This window comes from Anopheles moucheti, chromosome 3, assembly GCF_943734755.1.
Source record: "Anopheles moucheti chromosome 3, idAnoMoucSN_F20_07, whole genome shotgun sequence".
Taxonomy (NCBI): domain Eukaryota; kingdom Metazoa; phylum Arthropoda; class Insecta; order Diptera; family Culicidae; genus Anopheles; species Anopheles moucheti.
In genome coordinates, this window is record NC_069141.1 from 36,669,210 (window position 1) to 36,693,739 (window position 24,530).

At 42.6% G+C, this 24,530-nt stretch overlaps 7 protein-coding genes and 1 non-coding gene across 8 annotated transcripts; 4 read left to right on the forward strand and 4 right to left on the reverse strand.

Annotated features, from left to right (window-relative positions):
• The first annotated feature begins 522 nt into the window (after positions 1 to 522).
• Positions 523 to 3,435, forward strand: LOC128301788 (glycine--tRNA ligase). The gene is made up of 4 exons (XM_053038417.1): positions 523 to 1,024; positions 1,111 to 2,791; positions 2,858 to 3,045; positions 3,124 to 3,435. Exons 1-4 carry the CDS (start codon positions 656 to 658, stop codon positions 3,232 to 3,234), a joined length of 2,349 nt encoding a protein of 782 aa, XP_052894377.1. The 5' UTR covers positions 523 to 655; the 3' UTR covers positions 3,235 to 3,435.
• A 1,261-nt stretch (positions 3,436 to 4,696) lies between these two features.
• Positions 4,697 to 4,768, reverse strand: Trnae-cuc (transfer RNA glutamic acid (anticodon CUC)). Its single transcript has one exon. It is a non-coding gene; the product is annotated as a tRNA-Glu (tRNA).
• A 240-nt stretch (positions 4,769 to 5,008) lies between these two features.
• LOC128305450 (short-chain specific acyl-CoA dehydrogenase, mitochondrial-like) lies at positions 5,009 to 6,460 on the reverse strand. The gene is made up of 2 exons (XM_053042900.1): positions 6,425 to 6,460; positions 5,009 to 6,356 (listed from the first exon to the last, which is right to left on the reverse strand). Exons 1-2 carry the CDS (start codon positions 6,444 to 6,446, stop codon positions 5,164 to 5,166), a joined length of 1,215 nt encoding a protein of 404 aa, XP_052898860.1. The 5' UTR covers positions 6,447 to 6,460; the 3' UTR covers positions 5,009 to 5,163.
• A 181-nt stretch (positions 6,461 to 6,641) lies between these two features.
• LOC128305454 (uncharacterized) lies at positions 6,642 to 7,840 on the forward strand. Its single transcript, XM_053042903.1, has one exon. It carries the CDS (start codon positions 7,389 to 7,391, stop codon positions 7,827 to 7,829), a length of 441 nt encoding a protein of 146 aa, XP_052898863.1. The 5' UTR covers positions 6,642 to 7,388; the 3' UTR covers positions 7,830 to 7,840.
• A 314-nt stretch (positions 7,841 to 8,154) lies between these two features.
• LOC128305448 (probable ATP-dependent RNA helicase pitchoune) lies at positions 8,155 to 10,503 on the forward strand. The gene is made up of 5 exons (XM_053042898.1): positions 8,155 to 8,326; positions 8,436 to 8,561; positions 8,629 to 9,339; positions 9,408 to 9,709; positions 9,779 to 10,503. Exons 1-5 carry the CDS (start codon positions 8,263 to 8,265, stop codon positions 10,427 to 10,429), a joined length of 1,854 nt encoding a protein of 617 aa, XP_052898858.1. The 5' UTR covers positions 8,155 to 8,262; the 3' UTR covers positions 10,430 to 10,503.
• Positions 10,460 to 11,446, reverse strand: LOC128305453 (BLOC-1-related complex subunit 8 homolog). The gene is made up of 3 exons (XM_053042902.1): positions 11,304 to 11,446; positions 11,050 to 11,227; positions 10,460 to 10,975 (listed from the first exon to the last, which is right to left on the reverse strand). Exons 1-3 carry the CDS (start codon positions 11,359 to 11,361, stop codon positions 10,630 to 10,632), a joined length of 582 nt encoding a protein of 193 aa, XP_052898862.1. The 5' UTR covers positions 11,362 to 11,446; the 3' UTR covers positions 10,460 to 10,629.
• A 354-nt stretch (positions 11,447 to 11,800) lies between these two features.
• LOC128305452 (prostaglandin reductase 1-like) lies at positions 11,801 to 13,200 on the reverse strand. Its single transcript, XM_053042901.1, has 2 exons — positions 12,893 to 13,200; positions 11,801 to 12,833 (listed from the first exon to the last, which is right to left on the reverse strand). Exons 1-2 carry the CDS (start codon positions 12,996 to 12,998, stop codon positions 11,944 to 11,946), a joined length of 996 nt encoding a protein of 331 aa, XP_052898861.1. The 5' UTR covers positions 12,999 to 13,200; the 3' UTR covers positions 11,801 to 11,943.
• A 419-nt stretch (positions 13,201 to 13,619) lies between these two features.
• LOC128305449 (COP9 signalosome complex subunit 2) lies at positions 13,620 to 15,927 on the forward strand. The gene is made up of 4 exons (XM_053042899.1): positions 13,620 to 13,804; positions 13,995 to 14,315; positions 14,378 to 15,192; positions 15,261 to 15,927. The coding sequence occupies exons 1-4, from the start codon at positions 13,748 to 13,750 to the stop codon at positions 15,403 to 15,405; spliced, it is 1,338 nt and encodes a 445-aa protein (XP_052898859.1). The 5' UTR covers positions 13,620 to 13,747; the 3' UTR covers positions 15,406 to 15,927.
• Positions 15,928 to 24,530: the final 8,603 nt, after the last annotated feature.

Here is a 24,530-nt window from a genome sequence, read left to right on the forward strand (position 1 = left end):
TGGGCAAACCTACAACGGAGAATCTACTATAATAATTTCGAGGCCAAAGCAAAGGACAATGAGAAAGATGAGCCAAATGCTAATGTTGGGTAGCATATGTGTTTTCTACATGACTTATAAAAAGGGAGGATTTAAAAGGTTTGATTGAAACTACTATTGCCTAGTCAATATGATGACATTAGTTAGTTTTATTAACGCAACAAAAGTCTAATCACTTGGTTCAGTTTTATTGCATTGCAACAAAATTTTCAAATATTTACCACATTTTTCACGGCCTTGGCGGATTTGAATGCAACTCTCCAGAGGAAAAGCGTTACAGAGCGTTATATTCCAACTGTGGAAAATTTCTATTCCACCCTCCAAAGCAACCCCTTCGAGTACATGACGTTACAGAGCTGCTCGAATTACACCATAAGCATTGACAACTGCTCGATAGGTTAGTTGGGAATCTTTACAAACTGCCTTGCTGTCACGCAAACGTCACCAAAAGTAAAATAAAAAATATTGCCGGTGCGAAAACGTGTGAGACCATCCCTGCGTCTATGCGCCAATAATTCCTTTAAGGTTGCGTTCAACGTGAATTCGTGGTGGTTTCCTGCGTCTTCAACTGTTGGTGACCATTGTTCCAACGGATGGTGCTGGATTCCATGCGTAAATGTCCACTCAGCTTTTTCTCAACTTCCTCAGTAGATTAGCGCCTCCTAGAGTTGGTGGTCCCGGTGCAGTGCGACACATTTTCACCTTAGTTTCCCCTGGTAGCGTTCGACCTTTCGGCTGTTCGTCCGTGTACAATTCTGTCATTAAACTACAGAACCCTCAGCACTGCAAACAAAACCCATTTTTGGAACAACGACGCCTATACGCGTTAACAGCCAGCCAGAGCGACACATCGAGAAAGCCCTTCAATTGGGGTTCAAACAAAAAGCACCGTGACGTGAAACTTCGCCTCCAACTGTTGGAAAACATGACTGACCCAAAGATTGAAGAAGAATTGGCGCCGTTGCGTGAAGCAGTAAAGCAGCAGGTATGTTAGGGGGTGTTTTTACTCCCTTCGCAAACAAATGATGCAATGTTCCATCTTCCTTTCACTAAACAATTTGTGTTCCGCAGGGAGACTTGGTGCGCAAACTGAAAAGTGAAGGCGCTCCGGAAATCGACGTGAAGAAAGCGGTCAATGAGCTCAAGGCGCGCAAGAAAGTACTTGAAGATCGCGAACTGAGCCTCGCACCTCAAGTCGCCAGCTTCGATCGGGCGCGCATGGAAGATCTTCTGAAACGACGATTCTTCTACGATCAAAGTTTTGCCATTTACGGTGGCATTACGGGCCAGTATGATTTCGGTCCGATGGGCTGTGCGTTGAAATCGAACATGATAAATACGTGGCGTCAATTTTTCGTTCTTGAAGAACAGATGCTCGAGGTAGATTGTTCGATCCTAACGCCCGAACCGGTTCTAAAGGCGTCCGGACATGTGGACCGTTTTGCTGACCTTATGACGAAAGACGTGAAAAACGGCGAATGCTTCCGGTTAGATCATTTAATTAAAAACCATCTGGAGAAGTTGGCTGCTGGCAAGGATGCCATGGCGGAGCTGAAGGACGATTGCGCCGATATCGTGATCAAGCTGGACGGTATGACAAAGGACGAGATGGCAGCCATCCTGCGGAAGTACAATATGAAATCACCCATCACTGGCAATGATCTTACGGAGCCAATTGAGTTCAACCTGATGTTCGGCACTCAGATCGGTCCGACAGGCTTAGTGAAAGGATTCCTGCGTCCCGAAACAGCGCAGGGTATTTTTGTGAACTTTAAGCGTCTGCTCGAGTTCAACCAGGGACGTTTACCTTTTGCGGCTGCACAAATCGGAAACAGTTTCCGCAATGAGATTTCGCCCCGCTCCGGGTTGATTCGTGTGCGAGAGTTTACGATGTGTGAAATAGAGCACTTCTGCGATCCGCAGGCGAAAAATCATCCCAAATTTGAGAATGTTGCCGACACGATAATGACGCTCTATTCCGCCTGCAACCAAATGGATGGAAAGAGTGCCCAGCAGGTCCGTATTGGAGATGCAGTTGCCACTGGACTGGTAGCAAACGAAACGCTTGGCTACTTTATGGCGCGCATTCAAATGTTCCTGCATCGTATCGGCATTTTGCCGGATCGTTTGCGCTTCCGGCAGCATATGGGCAATGAGATGGCCCATTATGCGTGCGATTGCTGGGATGCGGAATGTTTAACGAGCTACGGATGGATCGAGTGTGTTGGATGTGCCGATCGGTCCGCGTACGATCTGACGCAGCACACGAACGCGACCGGTGTCAAGTTGGTCGCGGAGAAGAAATTGCCCGCCCCCAAAACGATTGAGGTGACGGAAGTTGTGCCGAACAAGGCCGCTATAGGAAAGGCATTTAAAAAAGATGCGAAGGCTATTACAGAGGCGTTAGCGAAACTAAGCCTAGCCGAAGTTGAGAGCATTGGAAAGAATCTAGGTGAAAATGGAGCACATACTTTGGCAATAAACGGAACGGATATGAAACTGACCAATGATCTGATCGCCGTGAAAACTACTTCCAAAACAGTGCACGTGGAGGAAATTACTCCCAGCGTCATCGAGCCCTCGTTTGGCATTGGACGCATTATGTATTCGCTGCTGGAGCATAGTTTCCGGATGCGGGAAGGGGATGAGCAGCGCAGTTACTTCTCGCTTCCACCAGTGGTGGCTCCCCTCAAATGTTCGGTACTTCCGCTAAGCAACAACACCGATTTTACTCCGTTCGTGAAGAAGATTTGTAAGTAAAAGGACACAGTGCTGGGCAAAATTGGGTATTAACTCTTGTAATTTTGGGTTCTCTCAGCAATGGCCCTGACATCCGTGGACGTGTCGCACAAGGTAGACGATTCTAGTGGATCGATCGGTCGTCGTTACGCACGTACGGATGAGATCGCGATTCCGTACGGTATAACGATCGATTTTGATACGCTAAAGGAACCGCACACGGTGACGCTCCGTGAACGCGATTCGATGAAGCAAGTTCGCATTGGGGTAAGTTCTGGTACACCAGCCTTTCTTCCTTTTAAACATAAGTCTTTCTAACTAATGCTCCTTTAACTACATTTGTAGCTGGATGAAGTAGCGAACACGATCCGTGATCTGGCTACCGGACGTATCAGCTGGACCGAGGTGGAACAAAAGTATCCACGCTTTGAGCAGCAAGAAGCTTCTGCCAAGTAAAGCAATGTTCAGCCTGGAGTATGCATTTGGAAACGAAAATGACACTAAACGCGCTTAAGAAGAGTTTCGCCTTTCTCGCCCAGTGGTGGTTACTGAATATTTAATTTACATGATACTTTTAATGCTAAGCCGAGGTATAATTTCGTGCGCGCAGTATGTATACCCCCGCAGAAATCACACTTAAAATAAAGTTTCGTTCGTAATGCATTTATGAAATTTGCTATGTAAAGTGCTGTTCATTTAGAATTCGGTCAGACAATTTAACGTATAGTAGCGCCACCAGTGGTGCCTGGGACTGATATGGGACTTTTTGACATTTATGTGTAGGTATTGGAGCACGCATCCAAGTAGTGCAATAGTTTTTGCAAGTCCGTGCAAGTTTACAATTGTGGATGACCATGGAACTAGAACGTCGTAAATTAATTGTGCACATCCACTTAGAAAATCCTACTTGGTCCGGGAGAAAAATTGCCAAATTCCTGAAAATCGCCGCTTCTACAGTTCGATGTGTATTAAAACGGTTTCGGGAGTGTCAAAGTACTACTAGAAAGGTGCAACAAAATCGTCGATCAGGAACAGTGGATCGTCAGCTGAACTGGAAGGTGTTGAGGACGCTGAAAGCTAAACCAGGGCTTTTCGATGGGGATGGTGCAAAAAAAAATACGGTGCCATCATAAGTACCGCCAGCATAAGTAGGCTACCGCTCTTTTCATGCATGAAAGCATCCCAACAGAACCCTGAAGCAAAATTTAATCGCAAAAACACGCGCCCGAAAACTGTATGATCAGGTTTTGACGAGGTACAAGGGTTGCATTCTCATGGATGACGAAAAGTACATGAAAATGGATTTCATTCAGGTTCCTGGCCAAAAATTGTATGTTGCCACAGCTCGGGGTGATCATCAAGGCTCACAAAGGCCCAAAAAAGTTCTGGCCAGATTTGGCAAGATGTCATTACAGTCGGGATGTAGTACAATGGTACACCAATAACAACGTGGGCGTCGTGGATTACAACCCACCGAACTGTCCAGAATTCCGGCCGATAGAACAATATTGGGCGATAATGAAAAGAAAACTGAAAAAGACAGGGAAAACCATCAAACAGCCTCGCAACTGGCATATTATTGAAAAAAAAACTGCTGTAGTTGCTAAATCGATTGTGCGCCAGCTGATGCGAAACATCATAAAAAAGACCGTGGTTTCATCCGTACATTAACATTATAATTTTTTACTTGGTTTAGTAAAAAAAACAATTAAAAAAAACTTTCATTTGTTGTGAAAGTTATACTTCTATGTTTAAGAATGGTCCTTTAAGAGCATGTGATGAGTGACCAAATTCTAAATGAACAGCTCTTTAATGATTCATTTATGAAAAAAAAATTGAAACAATTGTGCGGTTTAGTAAACTTCAACAAATTGTAGACTGTTCGTAGTGTTAATAAATAACACTTAAAAAAAAGAGTTTCCCATACCGGGAATCGAACCCGGGCCTTCCGGGTGAGAGCCGGATATCCTAACCACTAGACAATATGGGACTGTCGAGAAACGAGCGTTTCATTGCGTACTTAAGCTTTCTCTTTCGTGCCAAGCATGGCCAAAACTAATTTGAATTCACAGATCGTATTTTACATACTTTAACATTTTAAGATCTCCAATGTAAAGAACTTGACTATAAATTAATACATGGAGACTTCCATACACTCTTTTCTTATTCTCAAATAGATCTCGGAATATAAATATTTATAATTGCATACATCGTTCCTTTTGATCAGTTTTACTATATTTGTGCGATCCGTTTGAATGTAAAAATATTCCAAAAATACACCATATAGTCTTTCAGACTTTCACCGTGAACCATAAAATGGAAATATATTAAAACAACACAATTAAATTGTGCCGATTCTTTATAATACTAACACACCCGAGTAGATCATGCCAGTTCCTTGATTATCTGGTCGGCGACAATTGATTTTTGTACGTCGGTTACACCGCCATATATCTCGGTAATGCGAGAATCCCGATAGTATCGTTCGGCCGGCAGATCTTTAACGTATCCCATACCGCCTAATATTTGCTGACATCCATGAGCCGCATATGTTGCCGTTTCACCGGCTACCCATTTTGCCATCGAACAAGCCTTAGTTGCTTGCAGTCCACGATCGACTTCACCTGCAGCTTTACGAACAAGCAGACGTGCCGTTTCAATTCGCGTTGCTATTTCGGCAATTCTTGTACGGACGGCAGGAAGATCGATTAGTGTACCACCAAACGCTGTACGCTGTTTTGCGTATTCTATAGCCGTTTCGAGTGCGGCTTGACTTATTCCCAGAGCTTGCGATGCTATGCCAATGCGGGCTCGATCGAGTTGTTTCATTGCAATACGCATTCCGCCACCAACAGTACCAAGTACGTTGGCGGCTGGAACGCGTACGTTTTCCAGTATTAGATCGCATGTGGAAGTACCACGAATGCCCAACTTATCTTCCGGACGACCGCGATGGAGTCCTGCTAAATTGCCTTCTTCAAAGTCGACCAAAAAGGCCGTAATGCCTTTATACTTTAGCGAAGGATCCACTGTGGCGAATATGATCCCAGCCACCGCTTCTATGCCCGATGTTACCCAGCCCTTTGTGCCGTTTAATATCCAACTCCCATCAGCATCCTTTGCAGCTCTAGTCGTCATAGCGGCCACGTCCGATCCTGCACAGGCTTCGCTCAATGCGAATGCACCGATGGTATGCTTATGATATTTGTTAAAAAATCTTTCTCGCTGCTCATCCGTGCCCAGCCGATCCAACAGGTTGGCGTACAGGCAGTTGTGTATGGAAACTATGGAACCGGTGCTTCCGCATCCCCTTGAAAGTTCTTCCACCACGAGCGATAATGACAGCATATCGAAACCAGATCCACCGTAACGGGGAGATACGGTAACTCGCATCAAACCTAACTGCGCCAACTTCCCAATATGCTCTTCGGGGAAGACACCGGTACGATCGATCGTACTTGCTGTCGGTTTTAATTCCCGTTCGCTAAACTGCCGACATAGTTGCTGCACGTCCTGGTGTTCCTTGGACAGCTCACTAACGCTGAACGATCGCATTAAAATGCAACGAGCGTTGATGGCTGAAAAGGAGGGGGTGAAAACAACCTTCTTATCTTTTACGCAGTTAACAGAATATAGATAAACTCACCAGTGTAAAGTTTGCGGAACATTATTTAACTTGTCGGTACGGTATAAGCAAAACTGTTCAGCTAGCTCAATCGATGACTGATTTTGCATGTTTAATTAAAATGTAAATTAGTTTTCTTTTCACCAGCACAGAAATACTTTCAGCGCAAGTTAGTTTGTTTACGTAAATTAATACATATATGCCAGCCTTTGCACACTCCCAGAGCAGTTATCGATGTAGTTTGTTGGTGAATGCTTTATCACTGTCGGCGAGAAACATAGCACGTTGTACAACAGCACATAGTTGAACTTAAAACGATGTACAACGTAAAGAAATTATAATTTTACTCTTCGATTTTAGAACGACAAGCCTGTGTCAAAAGACCAGGACGGATGAAGAGCAACCGACGTGACAGCACACGATTGTTTACCATTTGTTTTGGGTCTCTTCAACGGAAATAACCAGCTTGCAGTGCTCGTCAAAAAGTTGTGTGAAAAGGTTGTGATTATTAAGGAGTTTTTTTTTGCGTGCAGTACATTAACATGCAAAGATCTAAATACGCTAGCAATAGGGTTTCCAGTTTAGCAAATCGATTATGGGAGCAATGTTTGAAAGAAGTAGAAGAGGAAATGCGGCTTGAAGATTGTAAACGCATGCGTTTGGTACCGAGAGGTAATGTTTTCAGAATTTGGAATGTGTTCATAGGCACAGTCAGAAATGAATTGCGTTATCACTGCAATAGCATATCACTAATCAATGGATGCTGATTATTACGATTCACATGATACAATTTTGTTAGTATCTGATTTTTACACCATTCCTCAAACAGGATGGATACATCAGGCTTGGAGGTACAAAACGAAAAGTAGAGCCTCCTATCCAAGTACGTAGAGGTACATCAATTACGAAAGCCTCATCACACACCGACCATGAAAATCAGCATATTACAAAACATGGACAAAACCCCCCAGAAGAACAACAACATATGGCGCCTGACGAAGAGGATGCTTTGGCAGAACATTTTCTACAACGGCATCAACGCGTTGTGATAGAAAAACAGGACTCTCATCAACAAGACATCTCTGAACCAAAGCAACAAGTTGTAAATGACGAACGGGACCCTCTCGAGCATGATTTGACCGAACAACATCAACACATCGTGAAAGAAGAACGGGACCCTCTTGAGGAAAGCTTGCCTGAAAAAAAGCCATTGGAGGTGAAAGAGGAACAGGATCCTCTCGAAGCACATTTGCCTGAACAAACGGTTATAAAGACTGAGTGTGATGATGACCAAGAAGCGACTCAATCGTTTGACGCCAAATTGCAATACTGGGCAATGACGCACCAAATACAGCCAGCAGCACTCGATGCATTGCTGGTACTACTGCGACAGAGTAACATCTTTGAGCTCGCAACAGATAAATAAATGCGTTTTGGCAAACCACAACAAAATTAAAGGTTTTAGAATGTTGTTTTGTATTTACTCACCATTGTCGAATGATGGCGCTCTTGATTGCAGACGACAACAGAGTATTATTTGCAAAATAACTACATGCACTATTTTCAGTAGGACTACACTAGCTACATAAAACATAAAAATTCTGAATACGTTCCAAAATCACCTAAATTAGCAATGCAAGTGTTGTTCTTGGAATTTGTTGAATTGCGCGATTTGAAATTTGACAGCTCGTTCGGCATCGGGGGAGAATTTTTGGCAGCTGTCAACTGTGTTTCTTTTGGAAACACACGACTGTCATTCGATCGCACATGTGCTTCATTTACTTCGAAAGTGCGCATAAAATCGTAATTTTTCTCGATTATTCTGAGTAATTAACTGTGCTGACCACAAACGGTGTACCATGGCGAAGAAAAACAAAATGAAAATTCCCGCGGTAATCAATAAGAATGTGAAAAATGGGCATGGTAAGTAGACTTGATGCCTCATCGAACTTGGTGCGGTGTGTACACGAGGGCTGACATTCCGGGACGCGTAGAAAAGTTGCCTGAACTAAACATGTTTCGTTGCATTTAGGTACAGTAGAAGATTTGGAAGATAATTATGTGGCAGAAGAAACCACTGCAAAAGGCAAACAAATGGCGAAGAAAAAGAAAAAAATCGCCCAACCAGTTAAAGAAGATAACGTGGAAGTAGGCCGAGGTAAGAGGGGCTCCTTAACCACGACGTGTGCCTTTCCATACAGTGCTGTAATATTTCTTATTTACAGGGGTTAAACGGCCAAAAGATGACACGGATGATGAGGAAGAGGAAAACGGTGAAGATCAGCATTTGGAGAGTGAAGAAGAAGAGGGTAGCGATGATGAGAGCCAAACGGAGGCCGAAAAAGATGCATCGGAACCGCAGATAACAAACAGCGCTTACGAGATTCTGTTAGGAAACCAGGAGTTTAGCTCGCTCGTGGGGAAGGTTTCGAATAACACGATTAAGGCCATCGGCGATATGGGTTTCACCAAGATGACAGAAATTCAGGCCAAATCTATTCCGCCACTGCTGGAGGGTAGAGATTTGGTTGGATCGGCTAAAACTGGAAGTGGAAAAACATTAGCTTTTCTCATACCGGCGGTTGAGCTAATCCACAAGCTACGATTCAAGCCCCGCAACGGGGCGGGAGTCATAATCATTTCGCCAACACGCGAACTGGCCATGCAAATTTTCGGAGTGCTGAAGGAACTGATGGCTTATCACTGTCAGACGTACGGTCTAGTAATGGGAGGAGCGAGTCGACACACGGAAAATGAAAAGTTGGAAAAAGGCATCAACATTATCGTCGCAACGCCGGGACGATTGTTGGACCACCTTAAAACGACACCGAACTTCCTGTTTAAGAACTTGCAGTGCTTGATCATTGACGAGTGCGATCGCATTTTGGAGATCGGGTTTGAGGAGGATCTTAAACAGATTATTGGCATCCTACCGAGTAAGTATTAGTTGTGCTCGATGTTGAGACAAAATATACAAAATGTAATTACATTTGTTCGTTTGCAGAAAAACGTCAGACCATTCTTTTTTCGGCCACACAGTCATCCCGTATGGATGAGTTGGGAAAGCTGGCCTTGAAAGCGGAACCGATTTATGTCGGTGTGGATGACAACAAGAAGGAGGCCACGGTAACGGGACTCGAGCAAGGTTACATTGTCTGTCCATCGGAGAGGCGGCTGCTAGTGCTTTTTACCTTCTTGAGGAAGAACCGGAAGAAGAAGGTTATGGTGTTCTTTTCGTCCTGTCTGTCAGTGAAGTTCCATCACGAACTGTTCAACTATATCGATCTTCCGGTGATGTCGATTCACGTATGTTTACAAATGATCGCGGAAATTTATGAGCTATGATTATATACCCTAATGTTTATTTCTCTGCAGGGAAAACAAAAACAAGCGAAACGAACCTCGGTATTCTTCCAGTTCTGCAATGCAGAAACCGGAATTTTGCTGTGTACGGATGTTGCTGCTCGTGGTCTTGATATTCCGGCCGTTGATTGGATCGTACAGTACGATCCACCGAACGATACGAAGGAATACATTCATCGCGTTGGCCGAACGGCTCGCGGTGAGGATTTGTGCGGTCATGCGCTACTGATGCTCCGTCCGGAGGAGCTTGGCTTCCTGAAGTATCTGAAACAGGCTAAGGTGCCACTGAATGAGTTTGAATTCTCTTGGAGCAAAATAGCGGACATTCAGCTGCAGCTTGAGAATCTGATGTCGAAGAACTACTTCCTCAATCAATCGGGCAAACTGGCCTTCAAGACATACGTTCGCGCGTACGAAGGACACCACATGAAGGACGTGTTCAATTTGGGTAACCTCGATTTGGTACAGGTTGCAAAAAATTTCGGTTTCACGCAACCGCCGTATGTTGATTTTGGCAAGAGCTTCAAGTTGCACAACCCCGAACGAAGACCAGGCAACCGTGGACTGGGACATTTCAAGACACTCAACAAGGACAAAAAGAAAACGTTAAACATAAAGCACATTAGCGATAGGAGTCAGTTGAAGAAGATGAAGTACGCATGAACGTAGATAACGTCGAGTGTGTATGGTAGCGTCAAATAAAAACATATTTTATTGATGCGTTCCCGAACGGGAACAAAATTATAATACTTAATTCTGTCATCTCTCTGAGAGGAATGTGTAAAACGGAAACATCACAGATCGTAAAATGAAAAGGAACGAATGAAATTTAGCAGGTGACTAGCTGTTAAACCCTTTTCCTCTCAATGAAGTGTCGTGTATGATCGTTGCAGTTCAGCAGGACCTCCGGTGGAGGAGTTCGTTGCAGTCGGTGGGTTGTTGTTTATATTGCTGTTTGAATTTCGTGCCTGCGACATCATATGCTCTACACGGTTGGTAGTTTCCCGCACCACTCCGGATATGTCGGTCAAATCAGGCAGGTCCAGCGTAATGTGTGCCGAAAGTCTTTTGTACACGGAACTGTTTGTATCTTTCTTGGGTCGTCTGGATTCAACGTATTTGAGCTGTTGTTTGAGAAATATGGCATTTTTCAGTAGCTCTTGAACATTTTTCAACGAAGTGTCTGCTGCTTCGATATCCTTCACGGCACTGTAAGGTTTAAACAGTTGAAATTGTGATTAAAGAACTACAATTCATCCTTAATTCCATGTCTTCCTACCGACCTTATCGCATACTCCATATCGTAACACTTGCCCTGTAGATCTTGTTGCAATTGAACGACTTCCGCCCGGCGGTCTACTATGAGCGGGATTACCTTGCGAACATGTTCTTGGATGCGGTAGAACGCAAGACTTGGCTCGTTGGCAATGATGTGCATATTCTCCGAAATTTTCTCAGTCGCTACGGGGAAGAATAAATAGTAAATCTGTAATGCGAGTGCTTCACACGTTTCGGAACCAACGGCGGGCTTTTTTACTTTTCTTCACTTTGGCCTGCAATTCAGGGTCGTTAATCGTGGAAGCTTTTTGATTCATTGCAAAGAATGCTTATAAATTACACCACCAAGTTTGCAATAAATAGAGAGCCAAACCAAATTAATGTTTTGATTTGAGGACAATAATTTGACAGTAGAGGCTCGACGCGAATTGAGAATGGATTGTAAACAAAATCACGTCACAATAGGAACGCTGCTCGGTCATCGTCGCCTTTTTTGCTTTAAATTCATGAGCGTGATAAATACGAATGAGATAACATAGCTAAACTTTTATATTAAATGGACTTAAACTTTTCTTTCAATACTGATATTCTCCAAAGAATCGGATTTGAAAAAGACAGAAAGGCCGACCATGTGCATTTCCGTCGCTCTGACGATCAGCGATCGATACTACTGGAATGAATGAATTTGGGGCTATACCAATGTTAAAACTATGTAAAGGATGCCATTAATCGCTTCACAAGTAACGAACGTTCTTCTTAAACAATTTATTTTCATATGAACACATGAAAACAAGAAACAAAACTGGGAACATATATACGATGTTTGCCATACAAAGATTACAATAGCCCGTTAAGTTCCGATGGATGCGCACATTCAAAGCAGCTAACTTCTTTGAATATTATACCCTAAGGACGGACTTTCCAATGTTATCACCACGCAGCATTTTTATAAACGCATCCGGTGCGTTTTCGAAACCCTCGTACACCGTTTCTAGATGCACCAGCTTTTTCTCCTTGATCCACTCTAGCATTTGTGTGATGCCCTCCTGCCACCTGCTCAGCCATCGGAATACAACGAACCCTTCCTGGCGCAGTTGCTTGGTGACAAAATCACGCTGCGGATCCGTCACCGGGGCCGGTTTTCCATTGTAGCTCGACACAGTGCCACACACGGAAATTCGACCATAAAGATTCATCCGTTCGCGTACCAGCTCCGTCAGCTCACCACCAACATTGTCAAAGTAGCAGTCAACGCCTTTCGGTGTCGCATTAATTAATTGTTCTCGCACGGAGCCGGCACGATAGTTTATAACGGCATCAAAACCGAGTTTCTTAAGAACGCGCAGCTTTTCTTCCGATCCTGCAACACCCACTACATAGCAGCCCATTGTTTTAGCTATTTGACCGACCAAATGTCCGACCGCACCAGCAGCCGCACTTACGACCACCGTTTCACCCTGCTTCGGTTTACAAATTTCCAGAAACCCAAAATACGCTGTATTGCCGGACAGACCGAGCGCACCAAGCCCGATCGCGCGAGAATATCCCTCCAGCTCGGGCACCTGATAGGGTGTTTGGTCTTTGCGCTTGGTCGGATTGAGGATGGCATGCGTACACCAACCTATCCGGGCGCACACATGTGCAGCACGCGGAAACGATTCGTTCCGCGATTCGATCACTTTCGCGATCGCCATACCGATCACTGGACTACCAACCGGCAGTATACCAATCTCCATGTACCCACGTAGGCCGGCATCGAGACTGAAGTACAACGTTTCAACGAGAAAATCTAAAACGAACAATAAATTTCATTACAACGTTAAACGATCTTGCACAACCTCTCAATACCTCCGGGTTCCAGTTCAGGAAGCTCTTCTTCTTCAATGGAGAAATCCGTCGGTTTGGGTTCGCCATCCGGGCGCTTTACGTATATCCATTTCTTGGCCAGCACCATCTTCCAGAGCAGCTAGTCTAGTGATGAAATGTACTTTGCACTTGTCTTATCAAACGAATGCTATCTCAACCACACCGAATTCCGGTTCCACAACTGCCCAATATACAATATGAGATATTGGCGTTATTGCATGGCGCGGTGGCTAAAAAGATAAGATGATTTTTTACGGAATGATCTGTTTACCTAAACCAATAGTTGTTCAATTCCGGTAGGGGTAAGCTGCGCGGTGTCGATGGACTTCAACGAAGGTGCATTGAGTGATTTTATTTATTCTTCACGTGTTATACTTGGTTAACAACAGGACAGAACCTCAATAAAATACACACCTACAAAATTCCATAGCAATTATTTATGTCAAACGTTCTACTAAAATGTGAAAAACCTGACGAATTCTGTAAAATTTAAAGCAAAACAAAATTTTTCTCAAACAACAATTATCATCCTTGTATTTTCTCAACTCTGCCACCTTATGATGTATTTATCCTCCCTTTGAAATAATCCAAACCGCACATTCGTACCCCTGTGATGTCAAAATATGCAACTGTCACCGGTGACAACACCTCCCGCCCTTCCCCTTAAAAATACGCAAAAGAAAAACGCGAACGCGACTTGTCTCGACCTTCTTGCTGCGTTAAATAATTGCTCTATTTATGTGCATTTGGGTGAGAATTTCGGTAAAAGTACATACACCGGCTAACTGTTAGCGTATCTATTGAGCGTGTACGTGAAGCGAACGAACCACAGCTACTATGTCAGACATTGACGACGATTTCATGTGCGACGACGATGATGATGATTATGGATTGGTAAGATACGCGCAAAATATAAATACATGCTACGGTTACGTTGAAACCGGCAAAGTTTTCATGTGGGAAACCCACATCAAGCAACCAACGATCCGGACCGTTGTTGGCAGCCTGATCTAATACAGCTATAGCATATAGACGGAGTGTCCTTTGTTGAATATGAACTATGCATTGGCATCGCTTTTCACAGGAATACTCCGAAGACAGCAACTCGGAACCGGATGTTGATTTGGAAAATCAATACTACAACAGCAAGGCGCTGAAAGAGGAAGCTCCACAGGATGCGCTGAAATCGTTCCAGAAGGTGCTAGATCTGGAGAATGGCGAGAAAGGCGAATGGGGCTTCAAGGCGCTCAAACAGATGATAAAGCTAAACTTTAAGCTGCAAAACTACCAGGAAATGATGGCACGCTACAAACAACTCCTGACGTACATAAAGAGCGCAGTAACGCGAAACCATTCAGAGAAGTCGATCAATTCGATTCTGGATTATATTTCTACGTCCAAAAATGTAAGACTAGCGTGTTCAAATCTCATTTGCCACCGTTCATTAATTGCTAATGTCCATTACAGATGGAACTGTTACAAAATTTCTATGAAACTACGCTGGAAGCTTTGAAGGATGCGAAAAACGATCGGCTATGGTTCAAAACCAACACCAAACTAGGCAAGCTGTACTTCGACCGGAATGATTTCGGGAAGCTGCAGAAAATTCTCAAACAGTTACACCAATCCTGCCAGACTGACGATGGTGAAGACGATCTGAAGAAGGGCACACAGCTACTCGAGATTTACGCGCTGGAAATTCAAATGTACACGGTACAGAAGAACAACAAAAAGCTGAAGGCACTGTACGAGCAGTCGCTGCACATTAAGTCTGCCATTCCGCATCCGCTGATTATGGGTGTGATTCGGGAGTGCGGTGGCAAGATGCATCTGCGGGAGGGTGAGTTCGAGAAAGCACACACGGACTTTTTTGAGGCGTTCAAAAACTACGACGAGTCCGGATCGTCCCGCAGGACGACCTGCTTGAAATACCTTGTGCTAGCGAACATGCTGATGAAGTCCGGCATCAATCCGTTCGATTCGCAGGAAGCGAAACCGTACAAGAATGATCCGGAGATTCTGGCCATGACGAATCTGGTGATGGCGTATCAGAACAATGACATCATGGAGTTCGAGGCGATCCTGCGCAACAACCGGAACAACATTATGGCGGATCAGTTTATACGGGAGCACATCGAGGATTTGCTGCGCAACATACGTACGCAAGTGTTGATAAAATTGATCCGACCGTATACAAAGATTACGATTCCTTTCATATCGAGCGAGTTAAATATTGAACCGGCCGAAGTGGAAAGTTTGCTTGTTTCCTGCATACTGGACAAGTAAGAATGTGACTGGGTTGGGCGTTCAAAATTCTGCAATACTACATTGTTTAAACTTTCCTTTTCAGCACGATCCAGGGTCGTATCGATCAGGTAAACCAAGTGCTGGAATTGAACAAAGAAGCCCGTTGCGGCGAACGAGATATTGCGATCGAGAAGCTGGCCACGCAGATTAATTCCGTACAGGCGGCTATTATCAACAAGATGGCCTGAAATCAGGATTGCTAAAGAAGTGATCAAGCTCGATGGATGGTGGCTGTAAAAGAAAAACCAGATAATGTTCTCCGTCGTATTGCAAGTGATGAACCAATGCAGTAAGGATCGCGAACACTGAAACACGTTCACGCGCGAGAAAAGACACGTAAACACGTACTGCGAGTAGTACAGCTTTAACATTTAGCATCGGCTGTAATTCAAAGCATAAGAAATAATCTCGTTGTGCACCACCGCATTTGTCGTGTTTTCAGCGTATGTTTTATTGCTGGTAGTTGTCCGGGTTTGGCTTAACGATTTTAAATGATATTCATTTCTTTGTGCTCGAATATCATGGATTAGGGAATATTGCAGGAAGAGAGCACTAATGCAACGGTGAGATAAGTGGCACAATATACAGAGATACGATCGAATTATGCCTGCAGGTGAAATTGAACTTAGCAACGCACGCGAGTGCGTGTACATCGACAGGGAGAATGTGGAAGATAAACAATAATTGAGGAATAAACCCGCAAATACTGATTGTTAGAACGATGTGTTTGGATTAGAAAGCTTTCCGAAAGGTGATGATTTTTTTTGTATTTCGATCCATACTAGGCGGACATACATGTTTTTCAATTATTTAATCCGTTAATATATTTTTATTAACTTACAGAGTTGCATAGGTCCTAAAGGGACTAATTGAACAATGTACAAAAACACATCAACAGGAACATTAATAATGGAAATCTTGAAGTGGTTGGCTCGTAGACATGAAAAGACGGATTTTAAAACCCATTCTCGTTTGGGGTATGTGTTCTAGCGAATCCACTTTGTATATCCTAATAGGTTCATCATATTGCCCGGTTTGCGTTGATGTCGTTGATAATTGATGCAATAGGAGATGCAGCTTTGAAGTATGAAACGGCTGACAAGATAGATGCTTGAGATATGTGTCAAAGGGGAGACCTTGGACGCAGCTAGCCGAGTCTTCAGAACTCCCCAAATGAAAAGAATTGAATAACATCTTTCTAGTAACAATAGAGGATATCTTCGACGTCATTAGCGCGGAATTGAAGGACAGACAGTCTTCAGTCAAATTCACAATATCGCCACAGTGACCCCGGAACGTGATCTCGACGATACAACTAAGAGTGACCTCCTCGTGTAACGATCATCTGGATCATCAGGTCGATAAGTCGTAAGTCTTATAACAAGTGATCAGAATCTATGAGAATCCCATATTATCCGCTGATGGATGGTTATTTATTGGCCGATTTGAGAAGATTCTCCTCAACGTTAACAAAACACTGACCGAAAGATGTACTGAGTTGATTGACTTTAGTCAGTTGTTCTGCAACGAACAACAGGGGTTTTCACGCGGCCTTGCTTGATGCTTGATTGCTTGATGTCATAAGAAGGCAGCTAAGGATGCGGTGCAGGGTACAGTTTCATAGTGTGATGCTCACGATTTTATATCTAAGGTTTCTGTACGATCATTCTTTCCTTGTATCTCCGGTCTAACTAATGTATTTTGAAAAGAGATGAATTTGATTAGGAAAAACAGGTGTGGCAGATTTTTCAGCAGAAAGCCGTTTGATATTGGGGTTGATAGATGCATCAGAATATTATTTAATGGCAGAACTCGTAGACTGAAGGTGGAATGAAGGTGGATTTATTTTTTGCAATTTCTGAAAACATCTTAACACAACGATATTAAATAAATGTAAACATTCCGAAAGTCCGATTACCAAAAGCAAAACCCAGATTCTAAACAACACACAAGCCGGAACAATGTTCAATGACACAAAATGTAAATCAAACCATAACGATAAAAAGTGCACAAAAGGAAAAAACCCCCAAATGCAACATCGAACCCCGGTCATGGGTATCGAACGGTCGACAGAGGTCGCCAAAGGTGCACGGTCAGCATAACGGTGCTAGCAAAGGTTGCCGTTCGAAATGTGTTGCCTTCAACGCACTCATATTGTGAATCGCTTACGTGTTTTGTTACGATACGATATTGTTTCTGGCACTGTATCATGCGCACCATAATTGCGCCTTATTAGTACACACGATCGTGACGATCACCCGATGAGTTGACAGTGTCCAACTACGCTCGCGGAGGTTAGTCAGCAGTTTAAGTATAGCGTTGGTGCGATACGGAAAGCGCTGCTACCGTTGACGTGCTGCTGTTGAGAGTAGAATACAGCGTGTACGCTTGATACGATCCGCCGTTCTATTACAACATTAGTGTGGCTTGTGTGACGTCATTTGTTTTACATTAAACGTACACATGTAAGTGTTTGCCAAAAAACTATACTTAAATGCGTAACAAAGCGAAAAAGAAGCAATTACACACAGACACACCGATGAAGTGCACAGCAGGCGAGTATGGTGGCAGCATCCAAGTAGGCCACAGACAAGGATTGTGATTGTACAGGCGGTGTGTACGTGATTAGAAAAAGCTGTTGTGATCGGAGATGCCGGGGGCTTGAACGTCTACTGTATACGCAGCCGGAATAGCCCAACCGGGCTTAGCGCTTAGTCGTTTTGCGCATCCCGCAACGCACAGTTCACCGTCGTGGTTGTTGTCGACGCCGTTGTTGTCGTGGCCGGTTCGCGTGCGATTTTTTTTGTTCATCCAAAGCTTTCGTAGTGCGTTCTTCTCAGGTCGGGCCCCAGTGATAAGACAGACGGCGAACAGTTTGTATAATTTTGTTGTGTTATCTTTATTAAGAGAAAGGAAACGCAACTATTTTTGTTTAAAAACGTGCAATTTAGCCGATATTTAGTGTGTGTGTGTGTGTTGTGTGTGATATGTTAGTGATCTTGCTACCGTGCTGTGATTATCCTTAACCATCAGATCGTGATCACATCAAATTCACGAGTAGCTTGGGTTCATCTCATCTCAAAACACGCGGTCGAATCTCGTGCCGTAAAAAAAACAGGTAATTTTTGCTTCTGTGTGCGACGTTCGATGATGGATATCGCAAGAGAGTTCGCATGCGGGAAGGGGGCTTGTAAAAGGGTTATAAAATTAAAAAAAGGAGTGAGCGAAAGAGTTTGATCGACCGAACATGTGCCACCAAACGCATGTGGACTATGTGGACGCATGCGCATGCGTTAGAGCGAAGTGAATGTTGGAACCATTTTTAGGCTCTCGATCTACGTATTGTCTAGGCAGCAGCATCCGCACCCGCTACAGGGTTCGCTAAGAGAGACTCGCGTTGGTCGACCAACACGTAAAAGTGGCAACGCAGAGATAGAAGCGAACGAAGGTCAATAAGCGTGCCTTCGGAACTTTGAGGATCAGCGATCATTGCTGCCGGTTCGGTTAAAATATCCACATGCACAGGCCGGTTGAAGTGTTTTGATTGTTTGCAAATGGTAATGACCACGCTGTGCTTGTCGAATCAATTCCACGAGAGCCGTCCAAAGGTCTAATGTTTTGACAAATTTGAAGACAACAAAAAACACGTGTACCAAACATATAGAGGCGGCGTTATGAACGATTTGGTTTACTTATCATCCGCTTCCTTTTATCGTACTTTAGTTTTACTTCCTTCAGAGGCAACTTAGACGCCAACTAAAGCGATTGAGTGCCAACGATTGTGGTGATCTGTGAGCCAGTCTGTGAGCTCTACAATTCTGAATCGTGTAGGATTTCTGTAATCTTTGTTCTAAGCGAAATGTGAGCATATTTTCGAGTATCTACAGTATCGGACAAAACAAAGGCACTTTATAAGTACATTAAATTGAAGTATTATAAATTGAAGTTATTAAACTTTCATAGGCATCTATTATATTAGTGTGTAAATAACGTCGTTTGAATTAAAAAAAAGTCTTTAGCTCTTTACAAAAAGCTCTACTGGACTCTGAACAATACTCTTATTGATTGTCAACTCACTCGAAGATTATCAACTCACTAGATCCTATAGGTTTGCAATAATATTCAGATTTGGCGTTTGTGGTGGGCATTCGTTGAGCCATTGTTTTACAATTTTTTATATATGTGTAGGGTCATTATCGTCTTGAAATATCCAATGTAAAGGCATGTTCCGTTCTGCATTGCACTTTATAGGTACTTTACATATTTACTGTGGGTAGGACCTTTTGCATGGCCAGAGGAGCAATCCCAAATTGTTACGCTTGTCCAGAAATGTTTTGAATACATGCGACAATTAATGAAACCTCTCAGGTTGTTGATTTCTTTATGCATCGGGCGCCGTTTTGCCTGGAACTGGGATTAAATAATAATGTGAAATAACTTTAAAAAATATGTGATAAACATTGTAAAAAAAGCTTTTAGCATAACCTTTGAAGGTTTTTTATAAACTCACTTCGTATTTGGTCCAAATGCCTAAACATTTTTTTTGGAAAAATTACAGTTAAAATTATAGAGGGTTTTCTTGTTGTTCCATACGAGTTTCAATTGTTTTGTCCGGTACTGTATGTGCAGCAGTTTTCTGTTATCTCTACACATTTTACTCTGAAATATAGTTCGGAGAATGTTTATCACTAATTGTTATAAGCGCGAATATCATTTTACTAATCTGTTCGTGATGCTGCAATCAAAACATTCCTGAATCGTACTGTTATACTATTGAATAAAATCTTAGGTGATACCCAATGAGTTAATATTTTATTGCATAAATCAATGGCATGGGAGGAAATCGCATTTGTCCAATTAAGTTCCGAAAGCAGAAACAATCGATCCGCTGATAACACAAGGTTGTGACGTAACGACCAACATTTAGAGACCTGGAATGTGGGCTCCAGAGCCCGAGAACGAGAACATGTGGTTTGGTAGGTAGGGCTACCCTTCACAATATTGAAGTGTATTATTAACTTTTATGTAATTCGACTACATTCCACTCTAAAGCCTATTGGTGGTATGTTTGTAATGTGTTGTGAGTGCTTTGGAAAACGATAACGCAAGGTTATGACGTAGTTTTCAACGTTTAGAGACCAAGAATGTAAGATAACTCGTACGAAAGTGAGCAAATGAATTGTAAGAAGACTTTCTGCTATTGTACTAGAACACGTGGTAGAAACATGTGATATTTGGTTTAAATTATGTTTGATTATCGACATTTATATAAAAAGTCCTTTGTTATAGCAATTGTGAGTCAATCTTACACGTACGATCATTCATCATCGACCAATTCTCATTGTTCGGTATCGATTGGGAACAAAGGCTTTTATAGTGGAACTAAAGTAAGGCCAATTTGTTTTTAATAAAACTGTTGGTTTTGTTTCTTTGATGTTGAATCACAAGGAATATATACGAAAGAACCTATTAAAAATGATAATGATAATAAAGAATAATAAACATTCATTTAATTTTTGGGTTGAACACATAAATAATTTAATTATTTTTAAAAACATCGACGAACGACAATAATAACATTTCGAACGTTGATCATTGAAGCTATACATATTTAAACACTAAAATGTAACTTTCATTTTCTCTTATTTGGTTAGTACACAAAATTATTGAAAATCAATGTAAATTAAAGTGAGAACAACACACAGGAGATCATTGACTTAAGCCAGCGGTCTGCAACCTTCCTGTCCGCCGGTCGCAAATGGTAGAAACTATCGTAGGCAACTTACAGTGTAGCTTGCGAGCCATTTACACATATATTGTAATTTCTGATAATTTTTTCACCAATTTACACTTTTTAGGTTTGTAATTGTAGCAATTAGAAAATACAGAAAGTTAAAAAAATCTTTATATTAATTGATATTAACATGAATTTTTAAAACGTCATTAGCGACATAGACAATAGCGTCGCGGGCCGCCCTGATGGCTCCTGAAGGTCGCATACGTCTGGACGCTACTTACGAGAATTTCGTTCCTAACTTAGTAGGTTCGCTTCGTTCCTACTGTGGAACGATTAAACCTTGGTGCAAAAAAATCACGACGTATGTTTCTTGCACCTAAATGTTTTATTCGTCTTGTGGAGATTATGACGTTAACGTTTCGACCCCACTCATTATGTTGTGAAAGCCCACTGGAACGTGGGCTTTTGCTTGCACGTGTCACGGATAACAGACAAATATTGTTGTGCTGAAACTACGCGTCGTCGCATATTGGGTCGAGCCTTCGATTGCACGATACTGTCATCATCCATTGTTCGGGTGACGATAACAGCATGACCAATGGGACATTCCATTCATCGGATGATTTCAAGTTTGTCGAAGCTGCATTGGGCGAATGTAATGGCGCGACTAAAACAAACAATCTAATTATGCGTCTATCTAATTATCGATCACACGATCATGCAGCTGTGAGCTGCATCTTCTCTCCGCATTGTTTCTTTGTGCAAAAAAGAAGTGCTAAAAATAAGGTCACCTAGCGAATAAAGACGGTCAAAAACTGGGGCTGTCCTTTAGCTCTAGCAAGTGCAAGTAGTACATAAATGGTCGTCATTTAAAAACGCGAAGTTTATTTGTTTGGTTTGGCTTTTTTTTGCTGCACTATTAGAGATAAGCATGGCCATACAGCCAACTTTCTAATCTTTCTTAACCTTTGACTTGACTGGTGGTGAAAGATCCGACCATCAGTCCGGCACGATAGGAAGAGTTGTTCAATGATCACTAGGTTAGTTTGTAACGCGTTGGCTCAAACACACACCCCCAGGGGTATTTAGAAAAAATAATATTTCCTTATCGTGCACTGGAACGCAATACACCGTAGACGACGTCCCCTTGGTAAAAATGTCTTAATTATCGGATGGGGTATCATTGGGGTTTTAGATGCTTTTTTTCTCTGTCTGTCTGTGAAAAACGCCGCCATAAATTCAATTCTCGTACGGAACAGGTTATTAACGACGAAAAAGATATGGCTCGTGAGCGTCGCTGTTGATGCGATTAGAATTATCTGTACCGTTGCGATAGTGTTGGTGCATGCGTAGTGGTAATGATTTATTATCTGGTACGGTTATTATCATAAACGCTACAAAAAATTCGTTGGTCGTTGGTAGATCGGGAACCAGGGAATAGAGCGGAGTCGATATATTGCAGCGCGATGGGCAATCGATGGTGTTCGAGTGTTGGGCATTTTGGTGCGATACATGTTTTGTATGACGCAATTCGAAAGTAGAGAAGATGATAAGAGTGATCGAAGATAGACGATCGGTATCAAAGTATAGAGGAATATTAACTCACTGGTTTGCCTGTAGTGGATCTTTATGTGGGATTGCAAGGGAGTAACATAAGTGGATTGTACGATTGTTTAAGTTGTATACTATCTGTTAATGTAAATGTACTGTTTAAAATAAGTTCTGTCAGTTAACTCGAAGTTGTTCCTCAATAATCTCTTATTTGGGCAAGCAGATTTCATCTTTAAGCTATTAAATGATGGTATTAAATATGTTGTTTAATAACTACTACGAAAGTGAGAAATAAATAAAAAGTGATTCTGCTATTTATATTTCCTAATCAATTATGAGTACTAATACTGATGCATCTAGAGCAGTGCAAAGGGCGTTTCGAAGATTAGAAAATACGCTCTTCCAGAGTTCAACTTCTCCTTTGCCTGCTTATCGCTTCTAATGCGCGTTTTATTTAAAAAAAAACATGGATTTATAATACAGCATCGTGTTAAAAAACGTACCCGGAGTAAGCATCCGGGACGATTCGGTGGTCCAGGACGCATGCACCATTTGACCTCCGAAGCGTGTAAAAATAGCCACCATCGCAGCGGTCGAACCTCCAAGCGGCCGGGTTGAGCATAAAGAGTTTCATGCGGCATTCGTACGGCGTTAGAATTCATTATCAGCGACCGCTGCAACTGATTGGCTGTTGTTGCACGTTGTTGAAAGATGGTATTCGGTGCTTAAACGATGGGAGACCTTTTTATCAGCGAACGCCATCAGCCCGTCAGCCAATGTACTAACACCATGACAGACATTTTGTGAGGCACAAAATGTTAGACGATTGGGAACTGCTAGTTGTTGTACACCTGCGTTAGTTCATAGACAGGTGTGTTCTGTCAAACTGGTTGATCGAGAACTTCGTTTCGAGAACTTCGAGAACTTATTAATTTTCTGTTAATGTTTAGTATTATCTTAAGTACTCTGCCTAAGTACTACTGAAGTTCGTAAAGCAGCCTCAGGATGCAAAGGCGATTGTTGTACGAAACGTCATAGGTGGAATGATTTCTCAGGCGCTTTGATGCAGCAAGGTTGCGAGTTGGTGTCGGTATAAGTGACCCAGGGCATCGGGTGTGTAAGGGACCGGTTGTGTGGTGATTAGATTACCCGATCCAAGAGGGCATTTCGGGATCGGGATCAGAGGCTGGCTGGTGTGCCTTCGTGGCAAGATCGAACCGTGACCAGTGCTCAGTTCTTCAATAGCTTGCTCGAGGACCGCAGGTGTACGTTGGGTGTCGTTGAGTTGTTTAGTGGCGCAGAGCGTTGTTTTGCCGTCCCAGATACCGGAGTGGATCGTCCATCTAAAGGTGCGCAGCGGACGAGAATTCACGACTGTGGAGTTGTTTTACCGTTTGGCAGGCACTAGACGAGTGAGTCTTTTGTTGTTAGTAGTAAGTCATTAGCTGAACAGTGAAGTTAAATTGTTTAGACATCTATCGTTCAAGTTTATTTCGACAACATAGTGTTGGGTTTGGGTAATCGAACGAGCGATGATTGGGTAATCAATTTTAAATATAACGATCTTTCTAATTTGATAACATTGTTGTAGTTTAAAAATGTGAATACAACATACTTTGAGAGATATCTGTGTAGAAGCATATTTAAAGAACTAAGGTTATGTAACCGAATTTGATATGCATAGCTGCATTGTATAGGTTTTTTTTCACTGAAATACTCCCTTATCAGGATCGATAGCGTGTGCGCACTTGTAAAGCAAGATGCAAGAAGATGAATCTATTATCACACGACTGTTACGTAAACGGTTGTAACATCTCTCGTTCGACACGCCGATCACCAGTCAAAAGTGCAAAGTTCAAGGTCCGGCGATCTTTGATAGTGGAAGAACATTTTCGAGTGTTTCGAGTGCAGCTTTTTGTTGCTATACGATGATAACTAATTGAGATCTTCTATTGGCTTAAAGACAACACAAAATGAACAAGTTTTCTATCAAAAAACGGTAGTGCATCATGTTTTAATGCATCC